This window comes from Agelaius phoeniceus, chromosome 4, assembly GCF_051311805.1.
Source record: "Agelaius phoeniceus isolate bAgePho1 chromosome 4, bAgePho1.hap1, whole genome shotgun sequence".
NCBI lineage: Eukaryota > Metazoa > Chordata > Aves > Passeriformes > Icteridae > Agelaius > Agelaius phoeniceus.
The window spans coordinates 46,344,872-46,367,595 of NC_135268.1; the positions used below are offsets into that span (position 1 = coordinate 46,344,872).

At 37.7% G+C, this 22,724-nt stretch overlaps 1 protein-coding gene across 2 annotated transcripts in view; it reads left to right on the plus strand.

Moving 5' to 3' along the window:
• DLC1 (DLC1 Rho GTPase activating protein) overlaps nucleotides 1–22,724 on the plus strand; it is a 215,286-nt gene that overhangs the window by 101,757 nt on the left and 90,805 nt on the right. The window contains exon 1 of one of the 2 annotated variants that reach the window (XM_054633196.2): nucleotides 14,433–14,748. The exons of the other annotated variant lie outside the window; for it this stretch is intronic. Within the exon in view, the coding sequence (XP_054489171.2) occupies nucleotides 14,634–14,748 (115 nt within the window). The 5' untranslated portion in view covers nucleotides 14,433–14,633. Of the gene's footprint in view, nucleotides 1–14,432; nucleotides 14,749–22,724 lie in introns of those variants that run through there. 2 annotated transcript variants of the gene reach the window in all.

A 22,724-nucleotide genomic window follows, 5' to 3' on the forward strand; every position in this document is an offset into this window, starting at 1 on the left:
CCCAGTACCATATGAGAGGACAGTTTGGTGCAATAAGGGACACAGGCAAAAAGACTTTGAAGAATTAAATATTTCTTGTAGCAGCCTTCTGCTGCTAGTGTCTTGGGAAATAAGTGCCTTAAAGAGGCTGCAGAAGACTTAGAGAATTTGGTATAGAAAAAGTATTTAAAAACTAAAATATGCAATTCTAACTGACCAAGAATTAGGACTATGTGTCTACACAGCCATTCAGATGATACTACAGCAGCCTCTGTTATTTAGCAGAAACTTTGGAGTCCCTTCAGAAATTTGAGACTGTTACAGACTGTCCTTTGCAGACTAAATATCTCCCCTTCTACCCTTGTGTTTGCCAGCACAGCAAACACAAGGGTAGAGATGCACAGACATCTTCATCTGGACTCTTGGTACATGGGACTTGCCTCTGTTCCACTGCCTTTTGTGACTCTATGACCTGTAATGTGCCCATGGCATTGGTCCCCCAATCTGCTCCAGCTGAACTGATTTTTCTGTCAATCCTTTAGCATTTCCAAAGTTATATCACGCAATCAAGCTATGTCTTTACACAGACTGTTGATATATTACCATGCTCTTGTCCTTCCTCTTCTTGCTAAGGGCTACCATTCCTAAGAGAATCCCCACCATTAACATCTTTTATTACCTTTCAGGCACATAAAGATCATGTAACCTTGGTGCAGAGAGTGCTCTGCTGGGAACTGTAAAAGCAGTGTGTGTTTACAGTAACACTAGACACTGAATTTCTGAATAAGTCAGCATTTTTTGCCCAACAGGAATCCAGCACATTGGTTCTCAGGCAAGGAGGAGCAGAGTGGACCTAAGGTCAGCATGTGCTTGCTGTTAATGAATAGTTCAGTTCTTTGTTTCCAGACTCAGCCCCACACTTACCTGGCCTTTTTTGAGTTTCCTTGCTTGGTAGATGTTAGGAGTTAAGAGCTGGTCTCCCCTTATTTTTCTCAGAGCTCCTTTCATGGGGCTTTCAATGATAAAATAAATATAGTAACTTTAAAGGTTTGCATGACTTTTTTTGAGTTCCATGGATTCATTCATATCTTTACAAACCATGCACAACAATGTGATGTGGTCCATTTTTCCATAAAAGGGTACAGAAACATCTAACTTTCAACAGATTATGAAGTTTTGCAACTAGCATGAAGTTAGATCTGACAAGTGAGCAAGGCATTTATAGAAGAAATTACAATGTTTTAAAAAATTGATACAATCTAAACTTCCTTGGTCAAATAGAGAAGGCTTCTTTTAGATATATTTACATTAGCTATGTATTGCCTCTTAGAGAGAAAAACCATATCTACTGAGGATGAAAATATGCAGGGGATTTTGGTGAGCTGTATATGTTTAATACATCATAGGTAACTATGACACCTTGTTTTGGTTGATGATCAGTAGTACTTTACTGAAAACTGTACAAAATGCATGGCCACAGATGGACAATGCACATATGAAGGTCTTCTGTTGAAATTAGAGTGAAAACACTTTCTGAAGTCTTCTCATTCCAATGGTAAGCTTTAAAAATGGCATTATTCCTCTAGATGAAGACTAATATAAGTTGTTTAAACTTTGAAGGCCAAAATCTAAAATCTAACTTATCTTTGATCTAAAATAATTTTCAATATCTGTCGAGGATGTATTTAAAAACTTTCTTGAAATGTATTTTACATGATACATTATTATTAATCCCGGGTGCTAGAGTTTATTTTTTAGTAATTTGGTTGTCCAGATGCTGAAATTTTACAGTTGTTACATAGAGGAGGAGGTTTTCAGCATAAAATAACCAGGTTAATTAGGTTGAAATTAAGTTAATAAGTAATAGGACTGAATGGCAATTAATAGGACTAAATCTAGTCCTGTTAATTGACATTCAGAGCTATCATGACTTGATAGGGACAGAGTTTTTCAAAGTTTAGTATTGAAGGACTTAAATTAAAACCTGGGTTTTAGTTGTCCCTTTGGTTTTTCTTATGCATTTTGATACACAGTTTAGATTTAAGTCTTGACCTTTTGAAATACATTTGTTTTATTCCTGACTTGTACAGGCAGTTACCCAAGCTCAATTTTTTTTATCAGTATACTGATAGCTGCTCACTTCAAATTTCAAATAGTCTATAATCATTCATTTAAGAAAAGTACATCAAGAATAGAAGGCTATACTTGCTTGTTGTACGAGAGTACATTTTTTTCTGTAACTTGTTGTGGAAGTTTTCATTGAATGCAAAGAAATATTTAATGCCTCCATAAGCAATTTTTCTAGTACTTGACTAAAGAGTACTAAGTTTGGATTGAAAAAATTTAGCAACATCTAAGTTTTGACATCTAAATATACCATCATTTCATTGCATCTTCTGATGAATTTTAATCTTTCTCCTTATTTTGTTTCCTTATGCATAAAGTGCTACAGAGCACATTAAAAAAAATCTCCTGGATATCTTTCAAATGTCTCCTAATGTCACACTTATTCTTTATGCCTTCAGAAAGCTGCCAGTATCAGCAAACAGGGCTGAGCTGATTTAAACCATGAAAAAAACATCCAATGATGCTGTAATTAAACTTCCAGTTATGAATGAAGTTTTGATATGACAAATTTTATGTCTGAATAGCAGGTCCTTTTCAGGGAAGGGGTAGCAGGTTATCAGGGAACTACAAAACTTTCTGAGCAAAGCAAACCTACTTTCAGAAGATGTTCTTTCTAAAGAAGTTATGTTCTGTGGTACTGATATATATTTCCCCTAACATTATATTCTGCTCATATGTCATATTTAATCTTATTTTTCAATTTTTATCTTTCTGACTCCTATGTTGAAATATATACTTCATTGAAGACTTGCACTGCAGCTGATAGATGTGTCAGTCTGTTTTACATTTCCACAGGATTTTTTCCTTTGTTCATACGTATTTTTTTGGTTGGGTTTTTTGGGGGGGTTTTTTTGTTGGTGGTTTGTTGTTTTTTTTTTTTTTTGTCTGTACATAAGCTCCACAGATTATTTAGCCTTAGTTTGGAGGAAAAACATACACAAACACAATACTCTCCCCAATACCAAGTCAGTGTTTCGAAACCTTGTACCATTTTAAAACACGTCCACACTTTCCTTGATGTTCTCATGCTTTAAATACTTGTTGGCTCTTATCATTACTCTTCCCTTGCTGAGCAGAAGAGATTTTCATCTTTTCTTGAAAATCAAACTCTCTAGCCCCTTAATAATTTTTGTTGCTGTTGTCTGAATTCCTTCAAAACTTGTTTATGTCTTTGTGGTACTTGAGAGACTAAAACTACATGCTGCATTTGAGAAGCAATTCATTTGTGCCAAACAGAGTATGGCTGGTTGTTCTTTATGGAAATACTGAGAAAGTAAATAATAGTTTTTTTTTTATAGTATAGATGCATAAAAAATTATGATGAAAACTTCAGAAATAATAAAGAAGAAATTACATATATTTACCACACTTCTCAGTCAAATATTTGACATCCTTTCCCCACTACTGCAATGCCTTACTTTTAATAAATATGCCTTTAAAACATTAGTTTAACCTATCCATCTCAGGTGTAAGCCTCGTTTTCTTGTCTGTTTTCTTCCTCAGCATCTTTGGGAGTGTTTTATTCCCTTCTTCCAAATACCACATTTTTCCAAGGAATTTCTACATCATCTACTCATAAATATGAAGTAACTTCTCCTATATTTCACCAGGTCTTTCATTGCTTCCCTCCCCCCTTCTGCTATGAATCACTTAAAGAAACACTTGTACTTACTTGATTCCAGTTCACATCAAGATCTTTAAGTAGTTTTTCCATGTATGTGTTGCAGCTGCTATTTTAAATACATTTTTTCAAGGCCTAATTTGGACTCTTTCAGAGCCATTAATATCTTTCATTGAACCTGAGTACAAAATTCATATTTCTTATTTTATTTAAGAACTGCATAAATTCACTATTGTAATGACATCTCTAAAAACTTTAAGTTTACAGAAGATAAATAGAATTTTGGGTAAATAGAATTTCTCCTATAACCCACCTCATCAACTAGACATATTTTTAACAAGAAATTACAAAAGTATGTTCAGACTGCAGAAGAGCAGAGCAGATAATTTCCATCATATGGGGATGCCACCATATATGTATATTTTCAAAATTACTTGACAATAGAAAAATATTAGGTCAGATATAGCAAAATACAAATCGGGCTGCCAGCCCTACAAACACAAGGTTCACATTTCACCTTGCTTTTGAGACTGTGAAGTGTACAGTTTGCTAAACATATACCAATAAAATTACTTACTAAAATAATTCAGGGGAACTTGCCAACCAGTAACTAGTCTCAGGACATGAAAGACAGACTAAATACTGCTGTGTCCTGTCAAGCTCCTTTTCCCCAAACCATCTAATCTGAGCTCACTCTTTTTCTGCAGCCAGCCTTCAAATACAAGTGTCATAACCTGAACTCTAAGTGAAGATTTTCCACGTGCTGCAGTGGGACTCCAGAGTGCAGATATGTCATGGCTGAAAAGAGATGACAGCAAGAACAGCAAATTTCATGCAGAAGCAATTTTCAGTGATTAGTTGTGAAATAAATTAAGTAAAGATATGGAGAAATCCAGTTCCCAGAATATCAAACCAGAGTGTCTTATTAAAACCTCATTTAATAGTGTGGCTAACTTCATGGAGTAAATTTGAAACATTAGCATCTAGTAATACCTTTAGCTACAGTTTTAGATTTCCTTTGTTATTTGTAAGTTTTTATGGTGTGCTGTGTACATTCAGTATTCACAAGACTTATGGAAAACAGAATGTATGTTTCAGTTGAAATGATGATTGCTTTAATCATCCAGATAATTATATTTGACATAGTCCCCATAAAGCTTCAGCTTGCATCTGTGATATATTAAACTTAGAAAAGGTAAAGCAAAATATTGGATTCTTTATCTTTTAAAGGCTAGGCATTAGAATTTGTAGTCAGCAAGATTTCAGTTGAAATAACAAACCCCTGAAGAAAGACAAAATCACATTAAATACTTGGAAAAATCATGGATTTGCTTTTTGAATTATTTTTTTTTAGAAAAAGTAATCTAATTGCAGCCAATTTTCTGAAAAAAAAAATCTGTTCAGTGCAAAAAAGCCAATTGTTTGAAATTATGTTTATTTAGTTCCATCAGAGCAGAACTCAAGGATAAGTTCTCACTAGCAATGTAGTGGCTGAATTTTAACTCCCAAATGGGAGCATGCAATTAAACTACAGTAGATGACAGATATTCTCTTCCCCTTGTCTCTTTCCCTGTGTTCTTGTCTCTCCACCAAGCAGTGTGTACCCATCTCCCTCTTGACCCAGGCAAAACTTTCTCATTCTGCATTAACATTTCATGAGGGACCAACCCTTTTCCAGCCTTCTGTGAAGTGAAGGTGGGGCAAGTAAAAGTCTGGGAGAGACAGATTCTCTCATTCATTTTCCAGGGCTGGCAGCAGCCTGCAGCTGTGCTTGCAAATACTTCCCAGGTGAGGAGAAAAAGTATCTTCTGGAGAGAAAAATATCTTCTGAGCTGTTGGTCACTAACATCCAAGGTTGCAAAATTGCTGTGAAATATTATTTCTCAGAGGCTTGCCAATGGCTACAACAAATGAACTTCCAGAAAACTGAATGTGTCTGCAAAAAAGCAAATTGTCTTACCAAATAAATATCAAGTATTTAGGGATAACTTGCTGGAATTTCTCAGTGTCAGGAAAATGACATATCCTCACATTCATTTCCTAAAAACACTGGCTTTAATATGAATACACAGATAAAGCACCTCAAAGAAGGCATGCCACAAACAACTCCAGGACAGAGTTAAAGCATGGTGGATTCCTCAAAGAGAAACCCAGAGTCTGAGGAAGTACCTTTAAAAATAAATTCCCAATTTAACTATGTAAACAAACATTTACACAAAAAATGACACAAGGAGAAGTTACCATTAACAAACTGTCCAGCAGTGCATTAACTAGTGAAATCTTGAAATTTATTGAAGGTTTTGTCCAATACCTATTTGAAAGTTTAGATTCACTTTAGATTCAGATCCTACTTTCTATGTCATTGCTCCCTATGAAAATTCTATTTTTTTCTGCTGTTTTCTCTACCAATGAGGCCACAAACCAGCAATTCAGGGATGGTTATTACATCCTGCCTGTGTTCATAGTAACAAGCCTTCTGTAGAGATTGTGTTTCACAGTGCTGCAGTGGCAGCAGCTGGGATGAGAAGGCAGGAAGACAGCTCTGCCTCTCTGCATCACTTAATAAAACACACATTACACAGGGCAGAGATAATTGAAGATGACTTACATGAGACCCCTAAATCTCACTAAATCTTCTCAGGAATAAGCATTTTCCATCTTTCCCTGCAAGCACTGAGACTTTCTCTTTGATTTAAAATTTCTTGCCGCTCTTTGATCTGTCTGTTCAGAACGATCTCTGAATTATCTCCCTGCTCACCCTCTGACTTCCATGAGTCCAGCTCACATAACACTCCTCACTCTCCCCTTCTGCTCCCTGCTCTGTGCACAGACACCAGTCTGCCACCATTAGATTATATAGAACTCATTGAACCATATCTGCTCTGTTCACAATCACTGTTCATGCTGGTCACTGCAGACAAGCTCAAAGGCTTTATTTCTTTGATATTTTATTGTGCCATTTTGTACGAGAGATGTCTGAAGAGGAAGATTTTTAATTGAAGGAATTTACCATCTTAGTGGTGACCAGGTAGACACCATCTTAGTATGACCAGGAGGGACAGAGAGAATGGAAAAGAGAAAAAAACAGAAGAGAGGGAAGGAAAATTTCCAATTATGAAAGAAGATGGTAGAGAAGATTTTAAATAGGGAGCAACAATAGTGAGTTGGGGGGTTTTTTTGGAAGTTTTGGGCTGTTTGTTTTGCTTTGGGGTTGGGGGATTTTTTTTTGTGGATTCTGCACTTTTCTATTACTGCAATTTCACATACAGCCTAATTTGCATTTCCACTGGAAAGAAAGAAATACCTTCTGCCATGCCTTTTATTCTATGAAATTGCACTCATCCTTCTCTAATTCCAGTGATGGGACCAGTGAAGCTGTAATGTATTACTCAGCTAACAAAAAGCTATGTATGGGCATTTTGCCTGTCAGGCCACTGAAGGAAGGAGGAACAATGCTGTTTAATACTCTTCTGCTGTGGTGAAGCATAATGCATGGCTAATGCTAAAACTAATCTCAGTTCACAGCTTATTGCCATCAACCATTCTATAACCAAGACAGTTCTGTTGCTCAAGTTTAGATATTTGGAAGTGTTTGGACACTCCCATAGATTAATACTCCCATAAACTTCTCTAAGCAGGTGCCTCACATATGGCTAAACAGAATGAAGCTTTAACACTTCCTTTCTCATTTGAATTTTAAACTATGGCACAAGCACTAATGTATCTTTTTTTTTTCTTCAATATGCAGCACTTCAGAAAAGATTTGGCTGTAGGGGCAGAACTTGTGGGTTGTTTTTTTGTTTTTTTTTAATAACGTAAGAATAGTTTATAATCAGCTACATTACAAACAGGTTAAAATGGAATGATGTGAAAATGAAACTGGAAGTACATCTTTCTTTCATGTTATTCAGTTAATTATTATTTTGTATTTATGGCTGTGATTAGGAATGCTTTCTGCATTCCTGTGTTGGTTTATTTATTATTCTTGGAGCACACAGTGATAGTGAGACAGCAGCTCAGAAACAGCCAGATAAGCTTGCACTTTGAAGTGCACAGAGCTCTAATTAAGCAGTGGGGCTGTTTACAAAGCAGGGCCATAATCACACCATGGAGATTGTTAATATTTATTTGAGATCATGTTTAATTTGAGACTCATGGATGTGTATTAGAAGGCTACACTACTCAGTTTATATAAACCCATTAGTATGTATTTGACTCACAACAAGAGCTAATTAAGGTAGATATTTTGACAAGAGCTTCTCAGTGTTCCACCAGAAGAAAGCTTCAAGGTTAAGACAGTTAAAAGTTCATGAAAACAACAGCTGTAGTTTCCATCACGTACTGCTGCTGGGGTGAGTGGATTTTGAGCATTTCCTTTCTTAAAATTATACACCCTTGTTGTTCAGAAATGCAGATCTGGACCATGGCATGAGGTTAAAAAGCGTGTACATCTTGCAAAAGCAGTGTGTACAGAGGCAATTGTGGTCACCTGGAGAGGAAGTGATTGTCCTTGGAGCTTCTCCACCCCTCTCCTACCACAAGGAAGGAGAAGGCAGAGATGCCTGGCAGTGCACCTTGACATCATGGAGGGCACTCAGGAGACTTTCTCTGTTGGTCTATTATCTCTTCTCCAGATTGCACCCATTTAGCCCCTAGGCTGTTCAAAGGGTAACACCAGGGTGTTGACAGGAGTCAAAGGGGCACTTTCCTGAATGCAAAATATGGTGGGACACATAGGATTCAGTTCATGGACTGATAAATTGCCCAGATATTTGCACAAAAGGACACCTATGTGCTAAATGAAACTTCTGGATATTTTTAATTTACCTAATTGGAAAACAGAGATTAAAAAAAAAAAACAAATCCAAGTGAATCAAAATGTGAATCATATGAAGAATTTCATTGAGATTTGTCAAGCTTCTACTGAAACGTTTATGTTCAAACAGAATATATTTTATTTCCATGTCTTTCCATAGGAATTTCTCTAAACCTTTCCAGTTCACTCTGATTGGTGGCTGCTTCTGAACCTGCTACATATCAGATTTCTCAGATACTACAAAAATTGCAGAACCAGATTTTCTTTTGGAAAGCAGCACAAGTAAAATTCAAAATTCAAAGTGCTTCTTTCCCAGCCTGGTCTCCTAGATAGCCCTTGGAGACATCTCCTAAGACAGGAAACAATGACATATGTCATGTGCCCAGCAGCCTTTTTCAATTAGATCTAAAATTCTGATTCTGAATAATTCTTTTGTTTTCTGATACTTTTGGAGAATTATGGAATTGGTTTTTTTGCTTCTCTAACAAGGGGAAAGATGTTTTCATGCATCAGATCAGGCAGGCTGCATAAATCACTCAGCAAAGGAGCTCTGGATCTGCCACACTATTTGTTGCAGTCTGTAGATAAGCCACAGCAAAGTTCAAACTGGCATCATATTTAAAAAATATGTATGTCTGATGGCTTGTGCCTTTTTTGGATCCATACATCCTTCCAGACTCAAGGGGCCAGAATCACACAGAAGAGCCAGTGATATACATCAGAATTTGCACATTGATGAAGAGTCAGAAGGGAAGTTGTTGTATTTTAGAGCAAGGTTTAAGAGCATGAGGCTTATGCAGTTTATTTCCTGAGAGCTGGACTCAGTTGCCAGAACTAAAAACAATATCACCATTCCTGTCCATCCTAGTACCCAATGCATTTTGTCTGGTCTTTGGTACTATGTTTGCAGACCAGAGCATGGATGGAACCACTAAAGGACAAAAAACAGATAGGTTTGACAAGTGTAGGTCCTTCAGCTGGAAGTGCTGAGCAAGGGTAAGGTTATAAGGAATTAGCCTCTGCCTCCTGCCCTTGGCTGGTTTGAGAATTATGTGTTCAAGAATGACAAGCAGCACTTCACAAGTAGATTCAGCCTTGAAAGGAAGATTGGAGAGGCACAGCTTTGCTTATGCTGACAAGAGGTTTCTAAAAATATTTCCAAAACAAGAAGTGGGAGAAGTCAGTGGTTGCAGTGGCAAGGCAGGCTAGGCCTGGGGGACAGGAAAGACACAGCCCTGGGAGAGTCAGGGGTGGAGCTGGTCCCAGCTGGTGGGAAGGCTGGCAGGGCAGGGAAGGTAGGGTCTAGTCCCTCTAAATATTTGCTTCTGGAATTACACAAAGACTCTTCCTGGGCATGCATGATGCTCCTCATGCATGAAGTGGGCAGCTGTCTCTCTCCTGAGGGTGTACTATCACCTCATCCCCCTAACACCAGCTGCTGCAACCCCCTCGTGTCTGCAACAGAGCCCTCTCCTTCAGATTCCCCTCATATTATTTTTGGTTCAGCACACATCTTTGTTGACCCATCCCCTTTTTAAGAATTTACTCTTTTGGGATTTTTTTATCTCAGCTATTAAACAGAAAACATTAAATAAAATGTAATTATCCTGGAAGATAGCTGGAGTATTGACTGCGCTATGACTGCGGTCAACCCAAAATTATTCACATACAAAATTATTCAAATACAAAAAACCTGTGTCTGATTGTGGTCATTCTTACGTTTCCAGACACAGGAAAGTCAAAAGATAGAGCTGCATCATAGACTTTACCTAGATGGTTGATGATTTAGGACTTTGCTTATTTTTGTATGCATTTTGCTGTAACATCTGTATCCAACTAATTGAATTGCAGATGTAAGACATGGAAGGGTGTGTTTTCCCTTTATAGAAAGGGTATTTGTTTTCAGGAGATTTTCCAGTACACTGTCAAATAGAGCAGCAAAACATTTTCCATTTTCTTTAAAAATACATTCCTTGCCAACCTGTAAATCTCAACATTAAAACCTTTTGCCCTTAATGTCATTCGCAGTGCTCCAGTTTAGCTGTCTGGGTTAAGAACAAGTTAATCTAGTACACTCATGTTGATCAACATCAAAGATTCACCTGGTGAGGTCTGTACTGTGTGTACTTGGTACCAATGGCCCCCTCTCTCAGTTCAGACTGTAAGCATGAGTTTACCAGAGAAATGGAGGAAGTTCTTCCACACAAAGAATCTGCAAGTAACTGCAGGCCTGTGATTCAGGTAGATGTGAAAACAGCTACACCTTCAAGGGGAACAGGAACAAGCCTGAGCTGAAATGGAAAATATCTCCACATAAGCAGACATTGTTTGGGCAGTAGCAACTGGGAACATGGGGGGAGCTCTCCTGAGACTCAGAGTAGGGCTCTCAACAAGAGTATCAAATAATGGCACAGTAGTGGTGGCAGCTCAGCAGCTTTTCCCTGAACACATGGGAGTTTTCCAGCACAGAATTCCTTGTCACTGTCCCCCTAGTCCTGCTGCCATCAGCTGCCTGTACACTGGGGTCATGGATGTTTTTCAGTATCACATGGGTATTGAGAGGAGCTGAGCAAAACTGAGTGTATTGTTCTTCAAAGGACGTTTTTTAAATGATGCAAGAATGGAGATTGCAGCACAGCTCTGCCCTGATACCATCTTTTAACATGATTTTTAAAATCCTTTAAAATCATGTGCTTTCTTATTGCATGGCAAATTCTTACCTCAATTTTTTGACTGCATTGGATATCATGAATATCAGATTTTCTTTGCTGATCATATGTATTTGCTTTTAACTGTATTCTCCATTTATATCTCTGTCTACTCTTTTCTAAAATTAATGTCCTTAATTTTATATCCATATTTCTAGCATATCTATATCTAATTATTTACGTGCACATGACCCATTAAAAATTTTCTGACATTTAATTCTTTACACAATCTTACTTAGATTACCTATTTATTTATGTTGAAGCATCACACAAACAAACACTTTTAGCAGTATTTCTCTGCTTCATTGCAGTTTTTCCTTCCTTTGCCCTTTACCATTTTCCGGACCATTTTGTTGAGCAGATTGTAAGAAATATTTTAAATATATTTATGTCAACATGTGTAATATAACTCACAGTAACTCTCAAAGAATCAAACCCTAATTAGAAATATATGTATGTTGCTGATTTTATTTTTTAATTCTTTAAAGTTGTTTTAGCTTCTAAAATGAATAATGGTCTACCTGTTTTTATTGACATTGTAGCCTGGACTAGGCACATGATTTTGAAAAGGTTCCCCCAACACCACTCTTTGGTTCATATCTCCAAGCAGTCTTGGAGCACATGAATTGGATGGGTTTCAAATGAAACCAAGCCAAAAGATGCACCCTGGTAGTGTGCCAGTGATCTCCAACCCACTCATGAAACCCCAGGGATTCATTCAGGTCACAAGATGCAGGTAGACATAGTTCAAAATAAGTCTACTTTGAGATGTGTCAAAACTTTGGTACCATTTATTTTGCTGTATAAATCCATTCTTTCTGGGCCATGTTGCTGGTAACGTAGACATGGCCAGTGGTAGTTAAAACCATGTTGAGACTGTGTTCACCCTTGTTGCCTTCTAAAATAGAGAAATTCAGCTCCTGATTGAGTTATCGCTTACTGCATCTTCATTTAAAAATGAATAATGTTCTTCTGAGCTGTTCATTAATAGCAACAACAGCAAATCTCATCTGAACAGAGTGTACGTGTTTCAAAACAGATACTTTGTGCTCTGGTCATCGTGTCACCATTTGCCTATGTAAGCGTATGTCAGGATTTGCCTGTGCAAGCATTGCACTTGCTCTACCAGGAATTTTTGTAAGAATAATAATTAAGAAAAAAACAAAACACAAAAAAAAAAAAACAAAACAAAAAAAAAAAAAACCAAAAAAAACCAAAAAAAAAAAAAAACAAGGGAAAAAAAAAAAAAAAACAACAAAAGAAAAGAACCACAAGCAACAGCAAACTATAGAGATCACTCACTGCTGTTTTGTTCAAAGACACACACAGGACATTAGTGTTTGCAGATGCTCTATAAAGATAAAAGACTAAGGCCTAGATGGGAAGAAATTATGATCTGCATTAAATAGATGATGAGCCATTTATTCCCTCAGTTACACTATTGCAAATCTAATAAATTTCATTTAATTTTTAGAATGAGATAACAATTTCTCTTAAAGGAAATGATGACTAGTGAAAATGAAGGGAACTGAGAAGACACCAGAAAAAAAATTACAACAAATAAGAAATTGTGAAATAAATTATCTAATGTTATGAAAAGAAAAACTGTTGCAGTGTGATGCAATATCCTGCTTCCGTTATCCCAGTTCCTTTCCCCAGGTGTGCCAATACCTTCTCCCTTCCCTTCCCCTTGCCTCCTGCCGACAGCTGTCCGTCAATCTTAACATTTCAGAAAGGGCGTCGTGTGATTGGCAAAGTTCAAAAGATGCCTCTCAGCCCTGGGGGGCATTGGGTCATCCAAGTGCCACTTGTCCCCTGAGCCTTCCCCCCTCCTACCTGGTTGGTGGCACACCTACCCCTTCCCTCCCCCTCTCTCCTGGGCTTAAAAGACATGGGACCACGCGGTTCAGGATTCCGTTGGAGCTGTTACAAGATTCAGAGATCTGTGACCTTGGAATAAAGCTCTGGATTAAACCCTCTGGCAGAATCCATCTCCTTTTCCCTTCAACCTCGCCTATGGCCTTTCCACCAGAGGTAAAACTGAGTTCCTGCATGCCTGGACCTGTTCCAAGTGCCTAGCTGCAACATCCAGCCAGCCAAAGGTGTCTCTGAGGTGAAACACCACAGCTGCCACCTTTGGTCCAGCAGCAAGGGTCAAACGAGCCCAGGCAAATTCCATCTGGTAATATTGGGATCGTATTCCAATAAAAAACTGTTTTGTTTTAGGAAGAAATTCAAAGGGAATGAAAATCCCTTTGTTAAGGGTTAAAACTCTCAGTTCTGTAATTTGGTCTCTCTATGCCAATCTTGAAAGAAGTTAATCAATCAATTCTAATGATAGTACTTCTAAAGAAAATAATGGTATCTAATATTAATTACTGTAGTTGCTGTAAAAAAAAGTTAAGGACTACCTGTAGAATGAACGTGTAGACAACTTTATTTGACAGGTTTTGCTTTCCCATATAATGGAGGGGATTAGGTTTTTAAACTGGTATCTCTCATCTCTTCACACATTACCACATAGTTTTAAAAAGGGAAAGAGAGTCTCAGGCACTCCTTTATTCCTCCCTTTCTCCCTCAGGGAAGCCACAGGACACAGTAATCAATTAAAAAGGTCAAAATAAGCAAGGTCAAATGGCTTCATTTACTGTGACTATTAATCTCAGTTACATTCGTAAATATTTTTCATATGGGAACTTATCTTTCTACTCAGCAAAGTGTGGGGGGCTTAGTTCCCTCTCCATTTTTATTATCTCCCCTCTTCCTCTCATTTTTTTATTTCCTTTCATTAGTGTATAATCATGAAGTACTAAATATAGGGAACTCAGAATCAGGCCCTATTCTCTGCCTTAACTAGGGTAAAATGCCAAAAAAAATATGGTGACAAAATAAAATACCTGATCTCTAGATATTTAAAATTACTTTATCTCTCTTCTATTTCTTACCTTTTTCATGTCCAAACATGAAAGATTACCTGAAATATCAGCTAAGCAGGGAAATATTATCCTAATAAATGAGCATGCAAGTATGTGCCTGGTAAGTTATTTGATTAAACAGGAAGCTAGAATCCTATAGATATCCACAAATAAAGCCCCAAATCTAAATGACTGTATCGTTAGCTCATTTGTAAACTGTTCCAGATGTAAGATTTTGGCAGCTTTCCAGTAGGCTGGCTGCAGTCTGAGCTTTCCTGCATCCGCAGTGAGAACTGCAATGCCTGACTCTTCAAGGGAAAGCTCCACAAGGCTGATGACAAATTATATAAAGTAACAACCTGCCTGCCTGGCAAAGAGGAATCCAAACAGATCCCCGGGCAGAGAATGCCCTTTTTCCTGGGGCTAAGCTACAGCCGTTTGACCTGGATGTGTGATCGATCTGCATTATGCATCACCCGGTGAAAGCCCCTCTGAGGAGATCATTTAGTGATCATATCAGGGACTCCACTGCTAGAGCCTTGGATGTTATCTGGAAAAACACGAGAGACAGACGACTGGCAGGTGAGAAGGACATTACATAAATATATTTTAAAATTCATAAGGGATCAAAATCTATGACAGTAATTAGTGGTATCATTTGCATATGTGTCGATGTAGCCTCTGAGTGCTTCTCCAGCCTTTTGTTTGTGTGTCATGTTACATCTGTGCTGTGCCTAGGGTGGAACTGTGTGTGCTCCTCTAACTAGATGAGACAAACTTCGGTTAAAAGAAGAACAGCAGTGAATTTTGGTTCAGTATTATGGCACAAATTCCTCAGACTAAAGTGTGCTGAAGCATTTTATTTTGCTGTTAGGTCAGACCTTGTGCTTCACTGCTGTGATGTGCTTCAGTGAGTTGCGTTACGGAGCGTTTTGTAGCCAAGGAGTGTGTCAGTTGGAATATCTGGGCTGTGCACTGAGCAATTACTGGTATTTCCTCTGGCAAGGATTTCAGTGCTGTGAGCTCCAAGTGAGTATCAGGTATGCCAGAGCTAGGCTTCTGAGATATAAATTACCAGCCATCTATATACTTTCAGTCCACATTTTTATTTTGACTTGCAAATATTCAAAAACTGGGGGCAGAACATAATAGAGGGCTGGAGAAGAAGATAATTTAACTCACTTTATTTTTCTCTTCTATTATTGTCTATTAGAGGAATGCTTCTCATTCACCCTGCTGAGGTTGTTACTTTTATTTTGCAGCATTTAGAGGTTTCTAAAAAGGCAGCAGAAGTGCACAATGGGTGTGACTGCCAGAGGGATTGTTTTGGTTTGTTTGTATACTTACAGTGGGGGTGGTTTATTCCAGGGGGAAGGAAGGAGGGAGGAGAAATGTGAATAATGATAAGATCGGATGAGATGACCAAGAGGCAGACTTTATGGCTTACTAATGTAAACTGAACTTTTACATCACTCTCCTGAGTTTACGTTTTACAGAAATAAGAGTAGCTAAGTGCATAACAGACATTTGGTTGAGTACTGATTCCAAAACTGATTACATTGGGTAATCAGGCAGTGAGTGGCCATTGCCTATAAAGAAACACGTGGGCAAAATCTGCTCTGAATTAGACCTACTCATAAAAACCTTGCTTTACCCACGTGTATAAGTGACTGGATTAATTCTGTGCCTATTCCCATAGATGGCAAAGGAAAGTGAGTTTCCTAGGCAGAGGAATTCAGCTTTTCACTCTTTTACAGTAAAAGCTCATGGTCACAGGAGATGGGGGCATCATATTTACTTCAGTGCTCTGTAGGTGGCCATAAATATGGCAGTGTCATAAAAGCACTAGACTTTAACCTCTCTTCACAGCAAACAGAATGGGGCAGACAGTCCACTTCATCTCTCAAAAGTGTGTTATAAAACTGGGATTCTTTTGTAGCCTTAACCACTGCAAAACACATTGCAGCAGTCACAACACAGGTCCTGATGTTCAGGGCAATGCTGGAACTCCACTGGAAGAAGCACTGAAAGGAAAGAAATTCTGAGAGAAAAGGCATGCATATTACACAAATCTATAAAAGGGAAGCCAGTGGGGCCAAGTCAGCCTTTGTTTAATCTGCATGTTGCCTGGTCAGCTGGACACTTGTTTATCCTGAGATTCTTTGCCATTCTACCTGCTGGAGATGTTTATGTGAATGCTTTGAAGTAAGCTTTTTAATTTATCATTAAGTTCAGAATGGCATTTGCATCAACAGACTCCAAGTACCTCTGGCCTGTGTCCACATAAAACAACTGCTACCAACTGTCTTCTATAAAATTGTTTCCCTCTCATCAGCTGACATAGGAAAGCATTTAATGATATGTAATTTATACCTTCAGAATGTGACCTACATATGAAAGTATGCAGATTTTATCAGGATACAAAGAGAACTTGATAAATGTATATATTTAACCTTGCATATGATTATCAAATATTTGGAGGCTAAACAGCTGCTAATTATATTTCTGGAGACTCTGTCACATTCCTAGAAACGGGGAGTGAACGTGAACCCTTTAGCCCCTTTAGCTGCACTGATAAGGGTCGGCATGTTTTTATTCTACTTGGCAGCTGGTTATTTTTTATCAATACAAGGCTTAGATGTTAGAGGACCCTTAAAAACTGTGACAGTTTCATTTTCCAGGCTGTGCTGTTGATGTAGACTTGTCAGTCCACTAGTATATTTGGGCTGCTGTCAGTCAGATAACCTAAAAATCAGGCTAAAATCCCAATAAGAAGTATGTAGTTAGAGTAGATATCAGGGTGTATTCCAGAAAATACTTCATGATTAACAGAGATTCAAGGAGAGAAACAAAACAGCAAGTTGTGTTGCTGTTCTGTTTGTTCTCTGGGATATCAGCAGTTTAAACTGCTGACTACCTGAAAATGGTCATGAAGGGTCATGACACTGAAAGAAGAAATCCTCTTAGATCAGCAATTTGTGTTATCAGGACACGCCTTTAAAAAAACACATTCTTTGCAAAAGAAAGAAGAAAATCTGAAATATGCATTCTTCACGACATATTCAAGACAAAGTAAATGTTTTGCCTTCAAAAAATCCTTCTAGCCTGCACACAGAAATAGCACTTCATGAAATGTAATTTGATATAATCATCAAACAGGGAGTACTATCTACATCCTAAGTAGAAAATATATCATAGAAAACGTTTTTTCCATTAGATAAGAATAGCTGGAGAAGAGAAGACTTTGGGAAGACCTTGTAGCAGCCTTCCAGTATTTAAAAGGGGCTTACAAGAAAGCTGGACAGGAACTTTCACAAGGGCATGGAGGGAAAGGACAAGGGGTAATGGACTTAAACTGAAAGACAGTAGGTTTACACTAGATGTTAGGAAGAAATTCTGTACTATAAGGGTAATGAGGCACCAGCACAGATTGCTCCCTGTCCCTGGAGGTGTTTGAGACAGGGCTGGATGTGGCTTTGAGCAGCCTGGTCTAGTGGAAAGTGTCCCTGCCCATGGCAGGGGGCTGGAACTAGATGATCTTTAAAATCCCTTCCAACCTAAACCGCTCTATCATTCTAGGATTCTATGATCATATAGTCTTACTGACACAAAAGAAAGTCAGCAATAGGCCGGTACAAAAGGTATCCGAAATGTTTGAGATGCTGTTAAAATTGCATGGAATTAATTGACTGTAGCTAAAAACACTTTGATTTTGAGTGGGTGCAGTAAAGGAATGCAAATGAATGCAGACTGCCTTCTCAGGTCACCTCTGTGTGCTCTCCCATACTGGGCACTGTAGAGCAGCATCCTGATGCTGCTTTCAAACCCCAGCACCAGGCCTGAGTTGCTGCCTGTGCTGTCTCATCACATGGCAGGGCAGCCTGTGATTCAGCCTGCTGGGGTGGAGCACACTCATATAAATATGGTATATTATTATACCATATTATGGTACATTGTTACTGTTGTATAAATTTGGTATAGCATATGAATATGGTAGACAATTATAAAATACCTGTCCTTAGGAGCGGTGAGCTGCAGCTCATCGCAGCCACATCATAGCAGCACAGATCATGGTTTTCCACTCTGTCTTTTTTCCTCCTTGATTTACAGAGAAAAAGAACATCTAGACAAATGTATATAGTCATATCTGGAGATCTTAAAATGTAGAAAATTATTCACCAGGTAAATCATTAAATATTTTCAATTTCTGGGACATCTAAAATGTCCACTAGAAGTGAGAAAAAATTTGGGGTAACAGATAATAGAGTAAACAGCAAAAAATAAGGACTAAGGAGAGAAGAAGACTTAAGTTGACAGAGCCTCTAAATAGGCAATATAAAAATGGTAACTTTTCCTGTTACTGCATTCACAAGAAATAGATTTGGAGTTCCCAGTTAATTCCCCTTGCTAATGTCAGACCACATCCTCAGCTGGGAAGGAAAGAACATTCTGGCTTCTTCAATGGACAGACCTCCCAAAGAGACCAGGATTTCATGCACAAAGGCAGCAGCACAGAATGAGCTTTCCCAGAACAGGAAGCATCATTCTCCGCTCTCAGATGCACACACCCTCAAAACATTTCAGATAGATTTCTCCTAGTGCCTTCACTGTTCTCTGAATTGACATCACCCAATGTAGCATTTATCTGCATTGTACTAAGAGCCATTATGTGCGCCATACAACATCACTAAAGGTCCTGGCTTTTACATTTTCACCGGCATATTTTGGAATGCATGAACACAACTGACTACTAATGTGCCTGTCTTTTAAATTAAGGGGCTTTTTTTATGGTGCAAAAGTTAAATCATCTTCTGAAATTCTGGTATTATAGACAAAAAAAGAATGTGTAGGTGGTCTGAGGTTGGTGAATTACTGATAGTTTTGCTGCAGAAGCTTAGCCATTGAAAGTCTGGGGTAAAAAATTTGTTATTTGGTACTTTAAAAATAAACTTTCAGCTATTCTAGTTGAAATTATATTGTTTATTTACCTACTTACCATGTCTCATGTTCAATTGTCTTTTTTTTCTAATTTAAAGTTCACTAAAATTTCTCAATATTGTATTTACCCCATGAATGTATTTAATTTGTACCTTCTAGCCTACTTAAGTGGGCTTTTGCTGCCATTGTTTTTATTAGTTTTGTTTTCTGTTCATTGCCAAAGAAATCAAAATTACTCAATTTGCAAGATCTGTTGCAGACCAATTCTCATTATGCCTACTTTGCTGGTACTTGAGTCATCCAGAAAGATTCTGTATGTCCTTGTAAGCTATTGCTAAAGATATAGCCAAAGAGGGAACTCTGGGGTTGGTTTAAAATTAATCCCATCAAACAATTCATTTCCATTTAGATTACTTTTAGAATATTATCAGTCAACTTTCATCTAGTTTTCATGGTTTTGGTACAGGCTGGATTATTTTTGAGTCTCTTAATGAAAAATTTTCTGCAAGGCCCTTTGGGTAGATCTTTTATTCTTTAATTTATGATCATTAGCTAAAATTATACCACTATTTAATTTTTTCTTTCTACTGGCCATTATCAATTTGTTGGACTTGTCAAGGAACATTGTGTGCATCTGCTGCATACTCTCTCTTCTTGCTGATGCCTAATTTGTTCTCCATTATCAACATCCCTGTATTTCCAGTGGATTTATAATTGCTGTTTTCTCTTACACTTTCCTCTCACCTCTGATGCCTTAAAACATACTCATGTACAGATTGTGAAGTCTGTGAGTATATATATCTAATAATTCTTAAACATTTCTCAGATATTGCTTATACTTCAAAGCATGTCTGTAGCTGTCTATAGCAAGTAAAGGAAGGAAAGAAAGGAATTTTTATCCTTTGAAATTTTTTTAAGCCCCAAGTTAAGTGAAGAATTTTGCACTACATTTCAACTGTCCTCAAAATTTATGCTCATGCAGAAGAGAAATTACTTCTTGAGGTGTTTGCTTTGTTCTGAGACTGGAGAAAGATTTACAGTGTGTGTAAGTGAAATTAGGTCTTAGAAAATGGATACTTTGCAGAACCCAAGACCACTTGAAATATAGCTTCAGATATATCACTGTTTGTCTCTATCAGCATTTTTGGAAATTACTGACCCCCAATCTGGAGAAAATCTACAGGTTTGGTACTTGACTCAGGCTATTTTATAAATACTAAACCTAGACACCTACCATGATGTAGAGCATAATCAACTATTGATTTTATACATATTTGTAAATGGAGCATAATTTATGGAAAAGAAATAGGAAAACAGTAAATAACAATTGTCTGATAACTGAAGGAGCTGCATGTATAATAAAGCAAGAGTAGCACATCCAGTGCAAAACATATGAATAATTTATTTTGGTTGAATGGTTAAATATCATTACCATATACAGTTTCCTCCCTTTGAGAGTGCTCATAAGCTTTGCTGCTATCAATATAATTACTACAAAAGCTGATATTGTAAGCATGTTTTTTGAGAAAACATCAGTTTCATTCTTGTAGTTTATTATTCTTCACATCTTTCAAATTCAGATATCAAATGCAACCAGAAGTAATACATGTCATAAATAGTACATGCTTGTCTAATTTTTGAAAATATTGCCACACTAAATTCCAATAAGATATCTGGAGTATTGTATGCCTTTTTTAGCACTGGTGTTTTTATCATGGAATGACTGCAATTCATTTAAGGCAAAGACCTTCAGTCAAAATACTCACTCAAAATGGCATTGGGAATTAAATGCATCATTGGGTTCTTATTCCATATTGTTTCTCAATTTCTTATTCTCCATATGAAAATGTAGAGAAGTGCCAAAAAGGTTGTAGGTGCCTGTAGTGTGAAGCTGGTGTTTATTTTCAGCTACTTGTTTCCAACCCTCTCACACTTCTAATTTGAAGTCTAATGCCAAAAGAGGTTGAAGCTCTCAAAGAGAAGAGAATGTGTGCATACTCTGTCACCTTGTATATTTGTAATAGATATTTTCATACAACTGAGCTAAATTGCACTGTTGGGAGACTGGACAATTGGAAAGTTTTATATATGACTTTCCCATTTTCTCCATTAGTGAAATTTCAAACATTTATCTCATGGAGCTCCACCATCATTTCTGTAATCAGGCAACAACAATGGCACTGTTTAGTCCAAGTTTACAATAAGAAGAACCCAGTATACTAAGCATCTTGTAAAAATGGTTGCTACAAAATCCTCATGCATTCAAACTACAACAGCTGGAGAGGATTATGGAAATACACCCTTTTTTCAGTGTTCTGGGGTTTTTTTGTCATTTTTCTGGTTTTTTTCTGCAGTCATTGTAGCCAATTCTAGGACTGCAGCAATCAGCCAGCAAGCCCATGTCCTGTCCTGCCTCAGATTTTAGGGATGTGCAGAAGAATCCAGTCCCCAGACACTTCAGCAATTAGGAATTTTTAGAAATAACTTCACTGTTTTTGTGGGGACTCCAAACTGATTCTTTATTAGCATGGGTCAAGGAGGAAGGGAGCACACCCAGAGCCATCCACAAATCGTGTCCAAGAGGAACTGAGCAATTGTGTAATTCTGCACATGGAGAATGAGCACCCAAATGAGAAAAATGTCACTGTTCCATCAGGCAGCTCTGACAGGAGTGGAAGGAAAGATGCAATACACCTGGCAACCACCTGTTAGGAAACCAGCCTCATCATTTATATTTTTCAGCATGCAGACTTATATGTGGTACACGTTGTCAAATGGGGATTAAAAATGAGTGAGAAAGATTAAAATTATGGTCTGCTCTCTCCAGGCCCAGTTTTGCAATTCATCATTGTGGAAATTGTTAAACTCTAGTCTTATACACTGGATAGCAGAAGATAAGCAGCATTGTGTCTCTGCTAGAAGTCTGTGCTAATGACAGACAACCAGGAGGCCTCATCCTCTCCTGCTCTTTGAACATTCATGTGCACTTACCAAAAGCAGAGGCTCACAATCCCCAGACCCAGCTCCCCAGACTGTGTGTTCTTTCAGCACTGAGCAGGCCTTTTGCACATCTAAAAGACCACTATGTATTTGAAACATTCCTAAAAACTGCTGAAAGTGCTGGATGCTTTGTATCTGATTGTTTGGAAGGAGTCTTGCTCAGAAAATATTTCAACTACTACAGTTCTGCTAACATCTGGACATTTTCCTTACGTCAGAGGTGGATGATGAGATCCAGATGCTATGACTTACTGATGTTTTCATTAACTTCTTAGCAGTTTTGTCTTTGTTTTGTTTACCAACTGCAACTTCTTAAATCCAACTCACATATGTGTGTTACTGGGGAGATGGGGAGAAGAACTGGAAAGGAGGGGGGCAGCCAGAAAAATTAAATTAGTTTTTGGCCCAGATCCAAAAGAACTGATTTCTCTTATTACAATACTCTGTTCCAGGATATGCAGTCTGTGGGAAGGTCAGCCCCAGATTATAAGAAGCATTTCACGAAGCTGCTATTTTCAGTAAAAACGAGCTATATGATTTGCTAATTATGTTCTATTTTAAAAGTAAACATGTTAAGCTATGAAGACAACAGGAAATGAGGATGTAAGATAATATTAAAG